This window comes from Maylandia zebra, linkage group LG9 (assembly GCF_041146795.1).
Source record: "Maylandia zebra isolate NMK-2024a linkage group LG9, Mzebra_GT3a, whole genome shotgun sequence".
Classification (NCBI taxonomy): domain Eukaryota; kingdom Metazoa; phylum Chordata; class Actinopteri; order Cichliformes; family Cichlidae; genus Maylandia; species Maylandia zebra.
In genome coordinates this window covers 25,511,364-25,531,994 of record NC_135175.1, presented here as the reverse complement: position 1 = coordinate 25,531,994, position 20,631 = coordinate 25,511,364, and the positions used below count along the sequence as shown (strand labels likewise).

Genomic DNA, 20,631 nt, shown 5'->3' with positions numbered 1-20,631 from the left:
TACTGCAGACAAAAAAATGTGAATAAAAGACAAAAATCTGTCAAGCTTAATCAATAAATAAACCTTAAGAAAGATCAAAGATCTTCAGTCATTCTCAAATTATCAGAAAGACTCATTTAATGATGAAATTTAATGATCGGGTATGTGTATTTAATAAAATGACACTGAGCTGTTTTTATAATGTTTTTGGTCTGGTTGAGGATTTTTGACTACATAAAAAAAATCTTTGAAGCAATGACGCGTTTATATTATTTTAAAAATTGCTTTACAGAACAGAAAAACACATTTAGGCTTCACAGATCAATAAAACAACAGCTGATGAGGTCTGCGTTTTCATTTTAAAAGGTCTGTATCATCTTCTTGTGGTAAATAACATGTCTTCCATATCTTTCCTTCTCCGTCATGTTACGTATTTTATGTTTTGTTGTGAACAAATGGATAATCCAAGCTAAACTTTGGTCTCTTTAATTCTCATGTCGCTTTGAGCTCTGGTAGAAATCTTCTGAACCAAGAAATTCTACTAATTGGCAGCGTTTCCATTTACTCAGTAAATTCACAGCTTAATCTTTCAGCACACGTGTTCCCACTTAGTTTTTGCTGTAAGTAGCTTTGGGATTGGTAAAATCATCTTGTTCCCAACTGTATTATATCATTTGTTTAAAATAGTGTTCTGGCATGAATTCAGTCTTTATTCATTCCAAAACAAATCACATAACACAAGATAAAGACAAATCTGGATTCTTCAGTATTCACCTCACAGCGTCGTCCATAAGCTACATGAAGTTTCCGTAAACTCACTTTCCTATAATTCGTCAGACATTGCCTATAAATATAACAAGATGTCCAACATATTTGACCTAAGATTTTTATCTGACACTTTAAACTCTTTAAATCCTGTGTATCCTCTTTGCTTCTGCAAATCATTATATCTGATATCACGCTCCACGCCAGAAGCTCCCAGGTTTTTAATAAAGTGATTTAAGGCTTTTACACTGTAAAATCTGCAAACCAGGTCATTTTTAAGCTACTGTCTCCCACTAATTAGAAATATTCTGCACTTAATGATGATAATTTTACACACATTCCCCTAATCGGTGTGCTTTTTAAAGGGGGCTTGGAAACTTTTAGGCAGCATGCAATTTTATTTATTTTATTTTATTTTATTTTTAACTAACCCATTCATATTTATGCAAAACTAAGGCTTTATAGGCTCAAGTCCAGCTCAAAGCAGAAAGTGTAATATGTTGTTTTTAGGTGCATGGCAGCGCCATCTGTTGGAAAAGATGGGATATAACAGAGGCATATTATACTCTCTGCAAATTCCCCCCTCTATTCTTTTTAACCGTATATTTTTATGTACCATTGCTTGCTCTCTTTGTATGTTTATTATCTTCTCTGTGTGTTTCCTTTATTTTATTTCTCTGCCTCCTCAATTTGCATTCCTTTGCCGCCTGTCGGAGGTGTCAGGAGAGGGAAGCTGAGGATCGTGTGTAGGATGCCCTTGGTGACACCCAGGTGTTGTTTCCAGCTTTGCACGTGTCCGTAGAGCAGAAGCCTCGTACTGTAGCCTCCCTGGTGCTATAGGAAAATGACAGAAATGACTGTAAACCTGATGATGGTGATGGTGATGATGATGGTGTTCCTGTAGTTCCATGTGATTGGATGAAAAAGGACTTTTTCAAAACGACCTCCTGCACCACCTCATTACTGCTGACTCACCATCACCCAGCACACTTAGATTAACACCCTCTGCTGCCTTCTTCTGAGTCATTCTCCCTTTTTATTCCTCCACTTGTGAGGCTCTTACATCTTCCCCACCACCTCCCCTTTGTATCTCTGATCGCTGAGCTTTTTTCCACATATCTTTGTTCACCATCTCCTTAAAAGCCCTGATGTGCACAAAACCCATATTTTATCTGTCCTCCTCCACGCTAAACTTGCTGCTCGTCGCCTGTAGAGAGACTCAGATACAGTAGCGTGTGCGCTAACGGTGAGCCCTGAAGCGTGAATCATGAATTAGAGCTGCTGCTTAACAGTTACACCTCCTTTCCTTTTTTTTCCACTACGTCTTATTTTGTGCATGTACTTTTTGCAGGATCATGACACCTGTCTACCCCCTAATGGAGACTACAGCGGCAGCAGCGTGGTCCTGGTTAACCCTTTCTGCCAGGAGACCCTCTTCATCAACAGAGACAAAGCTTCTGCCATATAGAGACACAGAGGGGCGAGAAGCTCTGCAGATCCTCGTCCTCCTCTCCCCCTGCTGTTCTTGTCTATTTTATATATGTGGTAAATATTCAGAGACTTCGACTTTATACTGTATATCACAAACACAAAGAGCAACCTGAAAGAAGCGCGGCGTAAACAGACGCTTATTTACTACGAGGATGCACCTGCGTATTTTTCTGATGTACATTTTCTACAAAAGGCTTAATTGTGATAAAGGTTTTTATTGTCTTTATAAAATTACAGAGTATATGTGGTTTTGTTTCTTTGCAGTGGCTTGATGGTGAGTGCACTGTGGATGTTGCCACACAAAATCTGCTTTAGAGAGAGACACATGTGCTATAAAAAAGATTAAAGCTGTTCTTTGTAAGTTTAACTTTCCTTTAAAATCAATCCCTGAATACTTACAGCCTGTTGAACTTGAATAAGCACCTAGATAAGTCGGGGGGAGGAGAGGCAGGGATATGTGGAGGAATAATGGTTGTGAAATCTGAGCCTGTATTTATCAAACTTACTAAAAATGATCATTTAGAACTAAAAGTAAAGACTGGCATTAAAATGACTCAACCCTTAAGAGTGGCTTTCAAATGATCAGTTTGCTCAGACTAGTCAGATACACAGATTGATTTTAATATTAAAAATGTATGTTCTTTTATCTGGTAATGTTCTAATTAAGAAGATGATTAAACATCCATCTATTTTTTTTGGCCATTTATCCAGCCCGGGTTCACTGAGAGGTTGGAGCCAGTCAATCACAGGCCTAAAACACAGAGACAGACAAGCTTTGCCAGGTATCGAGGGGACTAGGGGGTCTGAGGGGACGGTGTAAAGCTGTAGTGGCATCCTGGTTATTAAACATACATAAAATAAAACATTAAAATTAATTTGTAGAGTCAATACGTTTCTATTGTGAGAGTAAGAATTAAACCTCATGGTCACAATTTAAGCAAAGCAATAAAAACTCGCTAAAGTGAAAAGATGTTTCTGGGAGCTGGGCCCTTTATGAATTCACTGATTCACTTTGGTTTTTAAAAAAAATATTATTCTAAACAGAAATTTAAACATTAGATGAAATCAGGTATACAGCTGCTACACTTTGAGATACATTCTAGGAATTATATAGCAGCTAAGGGGCTTTGACGCAGGCAGCAGTGCATGATGATGATTCCAAACACCTTAGCCTCAGAAAAACAGTCAAAAACAGTGAAGACCGGAGCTGTGCTGTGCAGCAGACAGTGATAGCATGGAAACACACAAGTTCACCAGTTCTGCAGTTTGTTTTTAGGTGAATTTTAACCCTCGGCAGTTTGATAAATACAGGCTTGGATCTTATCGGTCAGTCTGAGCAGGTCTTTGGGCGATGTGGAGTCCAGCATCCAGCAGTTTTGAATAGCAGCTTTCAGCTCTCAATAAAAATGGAGCGGACTTAAAATGGCCTTTCCCCTTCATGCGTCACCAGCTTCTGCGAAGAGGGACCACATAGATGTCTTAATTCCTTACGTTGGCCCTTTATATATCAGTATGCGTGTGCATGTAGGTGCACTGAGGCGTGCGTGTGAGCAGGCGAGCTGCGACGTGCCGCCCCTTTAACCAAATGTCACGGTTACTTTAAAGTTTAATTGAGACTCTGTGCGACGTTCAGCTCAGTTTTTGTGCGTCCGTTCCTGTGGGTGCCTCTGTACGTTTGTCCCGTCTGTTTGTCTCTCGTGTATATCGTGGAGTAGCTACCGGTCATGTGCGAGAAAGAGTTCCTCGCTGCTGTAGGAAACATTTAGACCACCCTTGCTACTGTAAGTGTCTCCCTCCATAGACGGCGTGTTTATCCAGTATTGCAAACCGTGTCAAAGGCTGTGTTAGAGGCAATAAAAACAAAAAATTAAAAAAATATATGCTGAGACAAATGAAGAATGCTGTGAGCACGTACAGAGGCGATTTAATCAAAAGTGCGTTATTTAGTTTCATTATTAAATCTGTGGTCCTTCTGTCATTTGTTTTTACTTTTGCATCGCTGCCGTTTTTTTCAGTAATCAATGCTGTCTGCCTCTACTGTCGCTGAAGATTCTCCGTATTGTATGATGTTGTTCTGAGATCACCTGGTGAAGAGGTGATGGCGAACAACACAGCTAATTGATATTTCCCGCATTGGATGCTCACAGCCGGGCTTGTTGTTTTTTTGCACGCTCAAAAAGTGGATATTTTACAAAAATGTTCAGTGGCACGGTGGAGCAGTGTTCAACATTATGTATTTTTTGTACTGTCGTATACACACTGTACTTTTTACTGCTGAGCAATAAAACAATGGGGGAAAAACCCATGGATTACTCTGTTTGTCTGATTTGTTCTGACTAGTTAGCTGCTACCTGTTTGTTGATTACGCAACGCGCACTGTAAACAGTCTTGCCGAGCACAGCACATCCATTGAGGCAGCGAGCTGGATTTTTCTCTTTGTGCACTGGTGCTGCATCTGGTCAAGTGACCTCTGGCTCGGGATGCTGACGTCAGTTCGGTAATCTGTTTACAAGCCTGCTTTACTGCTGAGAGGAAGCTTATTTTAAAGTCAGTGTTATTCACCCATTTGTTGGCTTTGTAGAAAGTCTTTGTAAATTAATTAATGACTAATTGTTTTGCTAGTTTTTTTTCAATATCCTTATTTTTGAAAGGAAAACACATTCTAACTTTAACCATCATTACTGATATTTAATATAAAATTGGGGTTAGAAGTTCACACACACATACACATAGGCATTATTTACTACAGCTGGTACTTTCTCTTGGCCAAATAAAAAGGATTTGTTTGACAGCACTCACTGGTTTGAGCAATACTGAGATTAATGGGAAAGTCCAAAGAACTCGGAGAAACGTTTAAAAGGCGAATTATATATTTACACAACTTGGGACGGTCTCCTGGAGCCAAGTATGTAAGTGCAAGTTATTTGGATGTGTCACAACTTTGCCGAAGTCTGGAAGAAGACCCAAACCGTCATCCTTAGATAAGAGGAAACTGGTTGGGATGTTCAGGAACAACCCATGAACCATCAAAGCACAAGTCTGCCATGAACTGGGAGCTGCTGGAATACCAGCGTCACTGTCCAACCAAGAAAGAAGCCCCTGTTCCAAAATCATCACCCTCAAACTTGGCTGAAATTTGCAGCTGCCCTCATGAACAGATAAAGCAAAGATGGAGCTATTTGTCCACAATGGCAAGAATGTATGTTTGGAGGATTAAAGGTGAGGCTTTCAGCTCTTGAGCATGGTGGTGGTAACATCATGCTCCTGGGCTGTTTTGCTACCGGTTGTACTGGATGTTGGGAGTAGTACTACCTCCAAATTCTTCAACTTCACCCCAAACAGCAGTTAAACAGTTGAAACGTGGACACTGTTGAGTGAACCACACATAAAAACTGGTTTTGCAATGGATAAAGCAGGCTAACATTAAGCTTCTGGAATAGCCTCCCCAAAGCCCCAGCCTCAACACTATTAAAATGTGTGGGCTATTTTTAAAAGCCAGGTCTGTGCCAGAAAAGCAATCAATTTAAATGAACCAATTCTGCCAAGAAGAGCAAAGTCAAGCTAACTTTATTCATAAAGGGCTTTAAAACAGCAAGTACTGACCAAAGGGACAATTAAAAATCAGCTCTCACACTCTTGCCAATGAAAAGAGACGGGTTTTAAGAAGTGGAGAGTGAAGAAGCCCGTCTAAGATCCACCACTGTCACAGGCAAAAGCTCTGTTCCTTCTGAGCTTCTGTTGTGTCCTCGGCACACCTAGATAGCTGACCAAAAATCAAGAAATCAATCTCAAATCAAGGGCTCAAAAATATTTAATAACACCTTTTCTGCTTGAATTAAAACAATACAGCTTTTCTTTGCGTTAATGTAAAGAAGTCCAGGTAACAATGGACCACAATCACCCATCTGACTTAATATAAAACAAAAAGTGAGTCACAGGAGGACATTTCTTCTCATCTTTCTCATCCGTTGAGAAGCTGAAATCTTATATCAAGCAAGAATTTGAAAACTTTTAACTAAAATGTTAGAATAAGACACAATGTGACTTTTTTGCAGCTTGTTGTTGGCAACAAATTCAAAATGAGCCAATTTATTTAAAACAAACAAGCAAACTTATAGGTTGATATTTTGTCCTTGCAACATTTTTCATTTTTTAACACAAGCTTTAACTAATTCTGCGTTCTGATTTATTCGTATCTTGAACTGCATCCCAGCTTTTCTTAGTAGTAACATCAAATAGAAACACACAAAAACCTTAAAAAAAAACACTGATGTGAAAGGAAAGAGAACATTTCAAAGCCCCCAAATTACCATAACAATAACTGTAGATATGAATCATACTCATTAATAATTATTCTGCGTAGGCATATCAGAGACCCAGAAACGGTCATTACTGTTTTCCAGCAGTAGACTGTGTTACCTAATGCAGGCTCAGCACATTAAAAGACTAATCAATCATTCACCGCTCATGTCAGGCCAGCTGAAAACTGTTGGCTAGTTTAGTTTCTGGAGTAAAGGCCTCTTGGGTTTGTCTTTTTTGCCCACCGTAATCTCTTCCTTTTGTTGGTCAGTCGGGTTGGGCTTTGTCTTTTTAAATATGCCAGTGACTGCATGCATTTTGAAGGTAGCACTTAACAAAGCCAGTTGTGTACTTCTTTAGGGCCTGTTTGTTGTTTTGTTTGTTGGTTTGGTTGGAGCCAGTTTGAGTTGTTCTGTGAAGCTGGAATAGCCTCTTTCTTAAAAACACTGACAACTTCCAGAACAGTTCTCTTATCTGAATTATCTATAACTAAAAGGGACACGACAACATGTTATCTGCATTCAGGACGTGCTTGAAAATGCAGTAATTTTCAGAACGATTAAATCTTCATAACAAAGGAACTGTCATGGTCCCCTCGTCCTCCTGTGCCAACCTACATTTCCCTCTATCTCGCTGTGTGCACGTGGGGGTGTGTGTTTGTAATTCTGCTTGTCGGCTTCAGAGGCTGAGCCTTCTTGTGTGTCCTCTGCTGGCAGGCCACACCTGCAAGCTGTTGAGCAATCACTCACCTGGGTGCAATCTGATGATTACTCAGCGACTACTTAAGGTGGAACAGTTCCCAGAAGAAATTGCTGGGGTGTTGCACTTGCTGTGGTAGTGGGAGCACATGAGGTGCAGCATGGGTAGTGCGTTAGATTTTGTGAGAAATTCAGCTTTATCTTTGAGCTTAAATGATTCTCTGCTGTGCAGATACTCCCTCGCCACATGTAGGGGAAGTCTGTGTAGGAGAAACTCTCCAGATATCACCCACCTGCTTCACTCAGAAGACACCAAACAATTGACTTTTTTGTGAGTTCAATAAACCTGTTAAACTTTTATTCCTGTATTTGAGTCCAGATCTGGTTTGGTCCTTGACAAAAACACACACTTTTATTTTGTCCAAATTATTATTCTGGAAGAAAAAAAAAATACAAAATGTTAAAATATACGATCCATTGTGATGTCGTCCCAGTGGAATCACAGCACTACTTGTTTCATTATTTTATTTTCATTTCTAATTTTGCCACTTTCAATTTTCCAGGAATAAATTGGCCAATCAGTTTATCCAAGCAAGTTATAATTACTATTATGTGGATACAGTACAGCAAAAATATAAACATTATTTTTATATAATAGAAACCAACCCATACAAGCTATTAGAGCCAAAGACATTATAAGAAAGAGACATAATACCCAAGAAGGATGGAAGGAAGGAAAATACAGCAAGGAGTTGGCATTGAAATTTGGTGGAGGGAAAAAAAAGCTTTTAAACCTTACCATAGAACAAAATCATCAAACTTGTTCAAATTTTATTCCAGATATGCAGATTTTATGTTCTGTTAACCAACTGAATTAAAGATAATTTAGACGGCGTTCAAAATAATTGCCAAATATTTAACCCGAGCTTTTACCAAGATAGCAGTATTGAGACTTGCTTCTAGAGGACAGGCCTCTGTTTTATGGGTTGCAGACAGTGCAAGTGAGGGTACTGCAAATAAAAGCTGCGCTCGACAGACTTTGTGGGGTGACCAGATCCCACCAAATTAAATGTCGAGCCCTGAGTTTGTTTAAATCATGACATTTTGATATACCTAACTTTAAGAAAAAAAAGAGGTAAACTATTGTGATTACAGGTTCTACATCACTCAAATGAAGGACAAATAAAAGCAATTAAAGCGTGTTTTCCAACTATTGTGATGCCACACTCCACCCTGCTTTCATATTGGCCTGTTTGTGTGGCTGGTCTCATCTGCAGAGGTGGTGTGGCTCATTTCCAGTTGGTGACAATGGTTAAACCAGGGCTCAGTGAGCCATTGTTCTTTATAAACGCCCTCAGTGCTCAGATGCTGTGTGGCTCCCCTACCTGAGACATCTTTTGGATTTTGGTGCAAATAAACAACATTGCATACATCATTTCTTCACCCATGCACTTATTTACACCAGTGATCGCATTTGTTACACACCTTGTGGTTAGTTTAAGCTCTTTCCTTGCTTCTGGATAACATGTGCTGACATATGAGCCCAGCTCTGCTTTTTATAATTAGGGGAACAGTGGTAAACCTTCCCAGGAGTGAACGCTCTACCAAAATTACTCTAAGAGTACACTGATGACCTATCCAGGAGATTGCAAAAGACGTCTAAAGACCATGCAGCATTCAACAATACAACAATAGTTTTATTCAAGAATAAGAAAGAGACTGGGTATCCATGGGAAAGTCCAAAGGAGAAAACCACTGCTGACCAAAAAAGAACACAAAGAGTGATTTCACGTTTTCCAAAAAAATATGTGGACCGACAAGGCAAAAGCTGAACCTTTTACAAGGTTTTCACCCCGTTGCATCTGGAGTAAAACTAACACAGCATTTCATAAAAAGAAATTCATACCAACAGTCAAACGTGGTGGTGGCAGTGTGATGGTCTGGGACTTCTTGCTTTGGCATGACCTTAAACAGGCTGTTCATGCTGGAAAACCTTCCATTGTAGATAAATTAAAACAACTCTGCAAAAAAGATTTACCCCTCCTTATCTCTGTGATCTGCTTCATATCACCACAGTTTCCCGCTCTCTCAGATCTTCATCTGCCACACCTGCTCGCCTTACCACTATGGGGCACAGAGCTTTCAGTCGCTCTGCTCCTCAGCTCGGGAACTCACTTCTTTCAGCCTTAAGAAATATAGATTCCCTTCCCTTGTTTAAGTCACAACTCAAAACCTACTTGTTTAAACTGGCTTACTCGCTTTAATACAGATTTTGCTTGCTGTTTTTGTTGGGGGGGGGTTTATTTTTATTTGTTGTTTGTGGTTGTATTTTGCTGGTTTCTGTATTTTAATTTATTAGAATCTATTTTAATCTACTGTTTTATTGATTTCTTTTCTCTTTGTAAGGTGACCTTGAGATTAAGAAAGGCACCCTCAAATAAAATGCATTATTATTATCATTATTATTATTATTATTATTATTATTATTATTATTATTATTACAAAATTCCTCCACAGTGATGTGAAAGACTCACTGCAAATTCTTAATTGCAGTTCCTGCTGCCATTGGTGGCACAGCCAGTTATTAGGTTTAAGGGACGTTTACTTTTCCACATAGGGCCAAGTAGGTTCCATTAATAATAAATCAACACAATTTTACTTTTAAAACTGCGTTTTGTTTGATCTTAAACGTTCCCAGGCAAGTTGCTGGGCAAGTAGGTGGCGCTAATTCACCTTGTTGCTGTTAACCGCGAAGAAGAAGAAAGCGGAAGCGAGGAGAAGTGCTTCCGGTTGACGGTACAGATTTGTCAAATAGCCTCTGCATGGCATGGTTGACAGGATAGCTAACGATTCGGGCAGAGGACCGGAGTGAACCTTTTTTTTTTAAAGTCAGCTTGTAACAGAAGCTAAGAAGTGAAAGGACTCCAGAGTAACTCCATCTCCTCTGCTCGCTTCACCCGCTGTCCTCTCGGTCTGAGTGCTTATTTTCACGTTTGTCATTGCTCGGTTGTCTGACTGAAGCTAGTTAACGCTGCTCTTTGAAAATGGCGGATGTACCAACTGAGAAGAGCCTGGACGATTTCTTTGCCAAGAGGGATAAAAAGAAGAAGAAAGAGAAGGGGAAGGGGAAGGAGTCCGCCGCGGGGCCCACATCGGCGGCACTGAAGAAGACCAAGAAGGAGAAGGAGAAATCGACTAAAAACGAGAACCAGGACGCTCAGATCGATAAGGTAACCGGCGCTGCTCTGCGATAACTTTTCACATCGCTACCACACACCGGTGTCCGGCCGGGTGTTTGCTCCCGGATCAGAATTAGAGCCTCTGGGAGAGAAGCCCTGCTTGGCGGCAGCCTCCCCCCCCCGTACGTTGTTTTATAAGGTCGGGGTAATAACGTGAGTTTATTTTCTAGGATGATGTAAGGAAAAGCCGGCATATGGTTTCCAGTGGCACAACAATGTGCCACGACGCACGTTTTGAGCTTTTTTTTTTCACGATCTCTGACTTCGAGTGCGATCTTTTAAATATGTTCTGACTTATAAGATTAGATGTAAACATTTTAAATCCACATGTTAATCATGTGCCGGCAGGAGGTAAAGCTGACAGCCCTCCTCTTTGTATCGTGGTTTCTCAACAAGGCCGAGCCGCCATTTGTTATAAGTTGTTAGCAGATCAGCATCTTTTTAGCACTTAATAACATCAGGATATGATCAGGTGATACAGCTGTGTTATCGATTAGCTTTGACGACTTGTCTCACACACACAATGATGACTGGACTACAGTGATCTTAGAGGCCTGTTAAAGTGTGATTTCACTGTGAGGTGCACGAATTAATGTTTTCCTCTGCCCAGGAGGACGAGGAGTGGAAAGAATTTGAGCACAAAGAAGTGGACTACAGCGGGCTTCGACTCCAGGCTTTGCAGATAAGGTGAGGTTAAAACATGTTTGGTTAAGCTGTGCTTCAGCAGAAGCTTGCAGGAGATAACACTCCCATACAGATGTTTTTGGGACAGAGGGTGGAAAGAGAAGTCAAATTTTCAAACAGCAACAGCGCATCCTTCCTGTTTTCAATGAATTAATTCATGGATTAAATGCTGGGAAACACAAGTTGACCCCCTCAGCAGACCCACAACTGGTCGCAGGAGATGGCTGCCCCTCTCTGAACCTGGTTGAGCTGGAGATTTCTTCCTGTTAAAAGGGTTGTTTTTTTTCTCCCCACTGTCGCCAACTGCTTACTCATCTGATTGTTGTTTTTCTATGTATTATTGTAGGGTCTGTACTTTACATTATAAAACCCCTTAAGACAGCCGTTTTGTGGGGGTTTTTTTGCTGCTAGATAAATACAATTTAATTGAACTTATAATAAATTGCCTCTGTAGAACAGATGTCATACTATTTTATTACTAAGCCACAAACAGCTCAGTTTGATTTAAAATAGTTCAGACATTTCATAATAACTGTTAATTCATAAAACATTATGTCCTAAGAAAAATTAGTGCCGTTTCAACATTCAGTCAAATGTTATTGCAGAAAAATGCTACTGTGGTAACACCAAGAAATCCATCAGAAACTCGTTACCTGGAGTTTGTTCTGCAGGTGAAAACAGAAATATTGTGCTAAACTGTCAAAAACATCCTATTTATTTATTTTTTTAAATAAATAGAAACGATAATAAATCTGTGACAGGTGAAGAGCCGAATCTGTTACTCATATTGGTGTAGTATAGCGGGCAATGGCTGGTGTTTGGTAGTAAAACCAATTCTGAGTCAGACCTCTGGCTCAGGTTAGATCATCACTTTGGATCACAACGAGGTGTAAAGGCGACATCTGACGACCTCACCTGTACCCTCAATGGCGAGTTTTGACACCTCAGTATATATCATTAAAGGCGTGGTTTGACGACCACTGGAATAGTTTTCGGGTCTTTCCAGGGGTAACTGCATAGACAGAGACCACCCTCTCTAACTTCTGATTCACAGGCAGTTTTGTTCTACAAGAAGGTCTGAAAAAATGCCAGTAACCACTCAATTCAGAAAAGAGCCTCAAGGTTTTCTCCTAGAACATTTTCAAGGAGTAAAGAGTTAAGGCATCCTGCGGGGTGGACTGAAGCCCCGCCGGGCTGTTTCTGGGCTCCGGGCCTTGGTTTTATTTTTTTAAGAGTTTCTGTTCTGAACCTCCACAGTATAAATAATTTGAACCCTTGAGTGAATAAATAAAAGAACAGCTGTTTTAGCTGTGAGGTTAAACAGAGGGAGTGGTGAAAGAAATGCTAATCAGCTGACATGCGCCACTGTCAGTGGCTGATTAGAAACAGAACAAACACACAAAAAAACCTCTCCACTGCCATCCTGATTGTTATTTATTGGTACCGACTTAGAATTTCACAATCGGACTTCCCTAAAATAGGATGGACGAATTTGTCCACACAAACAGTTCCGAACATTTCGCAAGGTGCAACTTTAACCTCAAGATCCAAAAACCATGCCCAATTTAAGTTGACCTTAAAAGGGGATAGCAGGCAATGTCCTTGTGCACCTCTGGACCTCTTCCAGTGTTCCTGCTATTTTTAGATCATTCCCTGGAAGTCCTGTTCTTGCAGCAATGCACACTATGTCTCCTCCACTGTATTAAAACAGCAACTGTTAATCTTCTGTTTCATTTTGAGGAAGAAGACAAAGTCTGGTGAGTAGAGTTGGTCGTAAGCAGTGATTGGGTTGGTCCTACTTCACAGAACAGGCATCCGATGTAACGCTTTTGGGCCTGGGCACGGTCGACACTACTTGTTGCTTGTTGATATGTAGCTGGAGGTCCAGCATCACCAGCGATTAAATATGACAGGTCAGTTTGACACAGAGGTGGAGGTTTCTGCACACTGAAGAGCCCAAGCCAGATGGCCCAGAACAGGACTTTCACAGAGTGATCAAGAAGTATCAATATCCATAGTATTAAAACAGCGTGGAGGTGCACTGCAGTGGGGATGGAAGCCAAATCTGTTTTTTTTGTGAGTCTTTGGCTCTGAACCCAAAACTCTAAATCAGCCATATTTGAATGCTGTCATTCTGGTGATGGAAATAAAAGGAAGCATCTTTGTTTTGCTGTGTAGTAAATGTACAGGGACACACAGGACATGGAGGTTTCTGTCCTAACCTTATCAGCTTTGATGCATTCAGTTATATCAGCAGCAGGGCACCTGGGCATGTGTTCACCTATGCTTTACTGCCTCCTGGTTGTTTGTAGTGACGAGAAAGAGGAAGAGGAGTACGAGAAGGAGGAGGTTGGTGAGGATGGAGAGATCATTCTCGTCAGTGGAGAACGAGGTGAAAAAGGTCCCTGGAACAAGTCTGGTGCCGCGCCTCCTCCTGCTCCTGTGGGTGAGTAAACCGATGTAAAATCGACCTTTTTTCTTCCTGGGGGACCTGAGGGCCTTTATTTGTTAAGGAAACCCTCAAAACCTTTTTTGTTTCAGTCATCTAAATTCAGCTTTTCCATTGTTTTTTTTGAGCAGCACAGTGATTTTTGTTTTTTGATGCATTTCATTTCAGCAGTAGAGAATGTAGAGGTACCTGAGGCGAAGCCCGCTGGTGTATATCGCCCTCCGGGAGCTCGACTTACCACCACCAAACGAGGCCCGACCCAGGGCCCTCCTGAAATCTTCAGTGACACACAGTTCCCCTCTCTACTGGCCACCGCCAAGCACGTTGAGACACGCAAGTAAGCAGAGTTTACAGGAAAACCGTTATAATAACGTATCTGGATGAGCCTAAGGGCAAAATATTCTTCAGCTCTGGGAACTGCTTGGCGATTCTTTGTAGATCACTTATTTCACTCTCGCATCTGTGTTAGGGTTGACTTCTGCCGTGCTAGTTTTACGTGGCAGTGTATTCTTGTCTCACAATGATGTTAGCGCTGTAGTCATCACATCCTTATTTTCTCCTGTTTGTGCTGTAGCATCTAGCCTTTGTGTGCCACATAATCCATTTTTGTTAACAGTAGTTGTTTTGATTTTCTGGCTTTATTTTATTTGTAATTTTTATTTCCAATATGGTATTTAAATATGTACTAAACTTTGTTCTTAGGCTTGTTATCATTGTCCTGATGCTTTCATTATTGGACACATGGCCTCATGTTTAGAATACTCTGGTATTTAGACAAGTTCATGGTTACTCACAGTCTGAAAAACAAGCCCAAATCATCACCCCTTCACCACTGTGCGTGAGCCATTTGTGCTGATTAGCCAAATGTGGCTCTGTGCACTTTGTCATAACAACATTGTTCCAGAAGTCTTGTGGTTTGTTCACTTGCAACCTTCCAAACAAGCCAAACGTGTTCAGTCTTTGTGCTCTCATGAACTTTGAACTTTTAACAAGCTAAGTGAGGCCTGTAGAGTCTGAGGTGTGGTGTGTGGTGACCTTTGAGTGAAAAGTTGCCATATTAGCAACTGAATATTTTCCACTTGTTAATAATCATTCTAACTGCAGAGTGATGGACTTCATATTGTTCGTAAACCTTCCCAGATTGATGGGCAGCAACAGTTGCTTCTCTGAGATCATTGCTGATGTCTTTCGTCCTTGGCTTTGTGTTAACACACACCTGAATGCTCCAGACCAGCAAACTGCCAAAGCTTCTCATGTTATAGAGGTGCTCACACTTACTGATGCTCAGTTGATCAAAGTCATTTGATTAGCAGCAGCCGGCTGCTACTGATCTTCTCGATAGCTACGAAAGTAGTAAGGGGGTACTTAGTTTTTCACTGGACATAAAGTGTCTAAAGGCTCAGTTATGCAGGAATGATTATACTGTGGTGCCACCATAATTACAGTAAGTAATGCTGCTTTCGCTCCTTGAATGACCTGATGTTTGTGTTTCAGGGACAGAGAAATGGAGAAGACCTTCGAGGTTGTGAAACACAGGAACCGTGGCAGAGAGGAGACCGGTGGCGCTTCTATGCAGCACTTGCAGCTCGACAACCAGTACGCCATCCTGGGGGATAAGTAGAGCGGCGTCCCTCTGTCCCCTGGCCCCTCCAGCACGGTCCTGCCCAGCCCCTTTGAAGGAAGCTGATCCCAAAGCTGTGTGGACTGCAGTCCTGACAGAGCTCACGATGCCACCATCACCACACACAACACACAGCCCCATACACACACTCACACACACACACACACAACACCCCACCACTGCAGCACATACAGTGACACGCCCTTTAAAAAGATCAGTAAACACACTTCACATACGTTTGGTTGGCAAAACTGAAGGACTGCATCTGAAGGGGCTGAAAGAGGGAACCACCGAAACGGAATTAGGAAATACACCCAAACGTACGACACTGCAGCAGCAACAAAAAGGTGACACAGGTGTCCTTTGTGGATTGTACTCAGAGCAGCGGTTGTGTGGCGCAACTTCTCTCTGGACTTGCTTTGAGAAAAGCCACAGAGGATCGAAGATGACTTTAGGCAAGATGATTTTACAAACTTATGTGAGAATATCTATTTTTTTGCAAGATCGCTATAACCCGCGGTTATTTTGAGGTGTATTTTTGTTCTTTTTTTCTTGAGTTGCGGTTGGGACTTTGAGAGCGGGGATACTACCTCAGCAGCATAGCTGGTGGTGACCATGTGGACTGAGCTTCTTCTTTTTTCTTTTTTTTTCCTACCCTCACTGTGGTGGAGATGGGAAGGGGGGAGGGGCGAACACCAACCTCCCCCCACCCCCTTCCCCTCCCTCTGCTTACAAGCTGACCATCAGGCTCTTTAATTTAGAAACTTGAAACATTGTTCTTTTTCTTCTTCTCTTTTCCTTTTAAATTCACGATGACAACACTGCAGAGAGCAATGGACAAGAAGCGATAGGTTGCGGTCCTCATTTAGATGTTTCTTTATAAAGTGGCCTTACTGGTAGAAAGAAACTGCATTGTCATCTGAAGTGAAGTGCTGTCTCAACGGGCTGTTGCCTGCCTCCGGATCTCACCACTTTGCTAAAAAAAAGACACAAAAAACATGCAAAAGAAAAACAAACTCAAGAATGTAGTGCTGTTTTAGTTTGCCTGATGATTACAACTACTAACTGTCTTTCATATCCACTGTTTGATTCTGCTGCCCTTTTTCTCATTGAACATCAGACGAGTCATTAAAGCTTGTTTCTAATCTGAAACCAGCCTTTTGGTAACAAATGCTTTCCTGTGGTCTGAGTGATTGGAAACCACTTTCAAATGCTGATTTCTTGATGATGTTTGACCATACTGACTAAACCCCCCCGATTTTTAAGGCTTTTGTGTTTTTTCCTCACAGGTAATCCAAAAATCGCAGTCCTCATGTAAAACAGGTAGCTTGTGCAGCTGTGCGACACCCAGTTAATATCCAGTGGGCTTTAAAGCAGTGTGTTTAGAAACATAAAGAAATGAAGTTATGTTGTGTATGTTCTTCCCATGAATATGTTAGGGAGCATTGATACCTGCTGGGACATCCTGCTGGGTAATATTTGTGATGAAAAAGACCCTCAACACAGGAAAAAAAATAAAGTGATCCTTGTGAATTTAGTCTTGTCTGAATCCTTGAAGCTGTAAACGCCTGACTTGTGTTAATCTGATGTCCCCTCGATTATCGATTCCTATATTGTCTCATTTTGTCAGAGTAGATGTTTTTTGTCCCGACACAAAAGTTCCAGCTCTTGGGTGAAAAACACATTTTAAATGACCTTATACATGCATAACAACAAATAAGAGAAACGTCTTCTTTGTTTTAAATACAGCCTTTTAATGTTTATTCAGAGAAGGCAGTGAAACTAACAGATTTTGTGGTCTGTCTCTGGGAGGTTTCATGTTTTCATCTTTTTAGCGTCTCTTGGATACGTCTTCTTTCGCTGTTGCTTCCAATGACATGTTGTGATGAACAGTCTATAAAGTATACAGAGGAAAAAATAAATAAATAAAATGATTTCAGTTAATTGCCACACAGTCTCAGCTGTCTTGTCCATGTTATTTCAGATAAAATGCTGTTGTAAGACATGAAATCTGTGCTGATGGTCTGTTACCTCTGTTGAGGGAGTAGAATTACTTTTAAAGCGGATGCACGATCCTATGAGGAAACGCCTCATAGGATCGTGCATCCGCTGACAGCCAAATGACTCAACTGACTTTCAAAATTTAAAAGAACCCACCCCCCACCAAACACACTCAGGGTCTGGCTTTGTCTGGATTTGACATACAACTCGAACATTTTACTCCCAAGTCTCCTCCCACAGAGGTTGATTATCTTAATACTTTTACATCTACACTGCGTATGACTCTGAAAAGAAAAAAATAAAACAAAGCAAAACCATAAATCAGACATACTTGACTCTTAAATTTGCATTTTAAAGCAGATGACTCGTAAGCTGCTGTGGAACTGGCGTGTCATTAATTTGTTTTATTTGTATTTTTGTAAAAAGCCCCGTAAAGCTAGAACATCTTACTACTCATCACCGATTGAAGAAAATAAAAACAACTCTGAGCGGGGCATTCATTTAACCTTAGCTGTTTTAGGTAATTATAGGCCAATCTCCAACCTTCCTTTCATATCAAACATCCTTGAAAGAGTAGTTGTCAAACAGCTAACAGATCATCTGCAGAGGAATGGCTTATTTGAAGAGTTTCAGTCAGGTTTCAGAGCTCATCACAGCACAGAAACAGCTTTAGTGAAGGTTACAAATGATCTTCTTATGGCCTCTGACAGTGACTCCTCTCTGCTTGTCCTGCTAGACCTCAGCGCAGCGTTCGATACTGTCAACCGTAATATGTTATTACACAGATTAGAACATGCAGTCGGTATTACAGGTACTGCGCTGCAGTGATTAGAATCATTTCTATCTAATAGGCTCCAATTTGTTCATGTAAATGAGGAGTCCTCTTCACACACTAAGGTTAATTATGGAGTACCACAGGGTTCCCTGCGCGGACCATTTCTGTTTACCATTTACATGCTTCCCTTAGGCAGCAGCATCTGAAGGCATAGCGTACATTTTCACTTCTATTCAGGTGACACCCAACTTTATTTATCCCTGGAGCCACGTAACACACACCAATTAGTTAAACTGCAGGAATTTCTATTAACATAACATAACATAAAGATCTGGATGTCCTCTAATTTCCTGCTTCTAAATCCAGTTAAAACAGACGTTATTGTAACTTTCTGGTTATGGTATCTAACCAGAAAGTTACTCTGGATAGTATTACTTTGGCCTCCAGTAACATTGTGAGGATTAAATAACAGAAAAATAAATAAAACTGAATTTGGTCAGTGTAGGTGTTTTTTTTGTTGTTGTTTCATCTCCTAAGTAACAAATAGATTTTAAATGACCTTATACAAAGCATAATAACAAATAAGAGGAACTTTTTAATTATAGGTTTCTAATGTGTATTCAGAGAAGACTATACCATCAGTCGAACGGTGTCTTTCTTTGAAGTTTTTAGAGCACATTTGGTGCGTCTTCTTTCACTGTTGGTTCAACTGTTGCTTCCACTGTATTGTTGTGATGAACGGCCTATATAATATACAGGAGGAAAATAAAAAATTATTTGCCATACGTTCTCAGCTGTCTTGTCAGTGTTATTTCAGATTAAATGTTGTTGTAAGACATTATGAAAGCTGTGTTGAAGGTGTTTTACCTGTGTACCATTTCTAGGTGATGAACGAGTATTATTAGAGGATAGAGCATGCCAGATAGAGGTGGGTATTCTCTGAAATGCATTGGATTACATTAGTTACAGGCTTTTAAACTTAACCTTTCCCCCGACATCTAAATCAAATCTGATCTACAAATAGTTTTACACACCATCAAACCAAGAAATGAAAGATATGTCAAGTTTTGTAATATTTTAACAATTCGTCAGGGTACCTTTGGTAATCTTTACTTAAACCGATAAACATGAAAATATAAAACATTAGAAATACTGGTTGATGTTTCTGGTGTTTTATTAATGTAGTACTTACGGTAGTTGTAGCTCTAGCTGAATGCTAGAATGACAAAGAACAACTTTAAGTCTTCTTAAAATAAACCATTTGATGTTTAAGAAGAAGAAACATTTTAATAAAACGAAACAAAAAAAAGTAATTATGGAAGCTGCACAAAAAAGGTGGAAATAAAAAGATTTCATATTTTCTCTCTTTCTGGACATTGATGACACTGAAGTTGGAAATGTAAGTTGCAAAAACTAAAGGGACAAAGATTTAATATTAAAATAGCTATAGAATATGTTTTTCATGATCTGTATATGACCTATATAAGATCACACCATCCATGTCAAATAATAAATTAAGATGACTTTAAGCTGCAAAAATTCCTTATTTTTGTGTTGAGTTTATCTACTTTTGTTTTCTCGTTTTAGAGGCTGTGATTGGGTGATGTTGTTTCTTAAAGATTGGATTAACCTCCTAAGACCCAAACTCTTAAACGGCATGCATTTTTAATTTCTCTTTGATATTTGGGCTGTTTGGGGCCCGATGAATGTAAAAACAAAGTTTTTTTTTACCTTATTTTTGTTTTTAAGAAAAATAAGAGCCACATATGAGGATATTCGTTTAAAATTTTGATAGAACAGTAGCAGCATAATGTCCTCGTAAGTGGATATCAGGCCCATGTAGAGCAAAATTGAGTATTTTGGCCTAAATAACCCAAAATGTGATGTCCACATATGTGGACGCCAGGTCCTAGGAGGTTAAGATGTAATGACAAGTGTTTGTATTTACTACCTGATAAAACTTAAAAACAGAATAATGTTAGACAGATACAAAATTCAGTGCTAGAGGTTTTTTTTTGCCTCTTTCTTTTCCCTCAGTGCTGAAAGGTCATTGACATTTCAAAGCAAGCAAAGCAGCATGAATCACTCCAGCTGATTCTTGGTGAAAAAATATATTTAATTCAAACTCATGTTTACATCTGGAGTCGAACTTACCAGTTAAACAATAGCTTTACAAAACTACAAAAATATAAAATGACATCTAAATATTTATGAAGACTATAATTTGCTATTGGCTCAGTGAGACCGTTAGTTCCTTTCAACCATTTAAATTTCTTCCTTTCAGTAAATCCATGAAGATCAAACAGGGATATGAATGTTCTTACCGAAGCTGTGAGAATAAATCCCACCAAACAGAGCAGTGCGAGTCCTCTCATCGTGGATGTGATCAGCGTCCCGTCTGCGCACAGACCTCCTGTTTTATAATGCAAGTGTTTGTAGGTGGAGACTCTTTCAGCTCTTGTTTAACATCAAAGTTCAACTTTGTTAGCAAATGCAAACATGTTTGCACTCACAAAGTCTGCTTTATTCTTCAGAAAACAACATTTTTAGTTTAATATAATTCAGGCCCTTTTTACTTACTGTTTCTTTCTTTCATTTTATTTTTAAAATTTTTTTTTGCTTCTTTCTTA

General features: G+C 40.0%; 2 protein-coding genes and 1 long non-coding RNA gene across 5 annotated transcripts in view; 2 read left to right on the top strand and 1 right to left on the bottom strand.

The window, feature by feature from the left end:
• The window catches only part of tmem108 (transmembrane protein 108), a 39,512-nt gene extending 34,965 nt beyond the window's left edge, over positions 1-4,547 (top strand). Inside the window, exon 5 of the mRNA XM_076888247.1 lies at positions 2,096-4,547. Coding sequence (XP_076744362.1) covers positions 2,096-2,212 — 117 coding nt within the window. The 3' untranslated portion in view covers positions 2,213-4,547. The remainder of the gene's footprint in view (positions 1-2,095) is intronic.
• A 5,469-nt stretch (positions 4,548-10,016) lies between these two features.
• On the top strand, positions 10,017-17,182 carry cdv3 (carnitine deficiency-associated gene expressed in ventricle 3). Of its 3 annotated transcripts, none has more exons than XM_004551948.5 (5): positions 10,017-10,462; positions 11,082-11,158; positions 13,468-13,601; positions 13,776-13,941; positions 15,099-17,182. In XM_004551948.5, the coding sequence occupies exons 1-5, from the start codon at positions 10,277-10,279 to the stop codon at positions 15,223-15,225; spliced, it is 690 nt and encodes a 229-aa protein (XP_004552005.1). In that variant the 5' UTR covers positions 10,017-10,276; the 3' UTR covers positions 15,226-17,182. The 3 variants fall into 3 exon arrangements, with proteins under 3 accessions (XP_004552005.1, XP_014269607.1, XP_004552004.1); XM_014414121.4 differs by having other exon boundaries at positions 10,018-10,462; positions 11,085-11,158; positions 13,773-13,941; XM_004551947.4 differs by having other exon boundaries at positions 10,018-10,462; positions 13,773-13,941.
• LOC106676785 (uncharacterized) lies at positions 16,956-20,425 on the bottom strand. Its single transcript, XR_001342448.3, has 5 exons — positions 20,326-20,425; positions 19,194-19,217; positions 18,869-18,940; positions 18,638-18,744; positions 16,956-17,119 (listed from the first exon to the last, which is right to left on the bottom strand). It is a non-coding gene; the product is annotated as an uncharacterized LOC106676785 (long non-coding RNA).
• Positions 20,426-20,631: the final 206 nt, after the last annotated feature.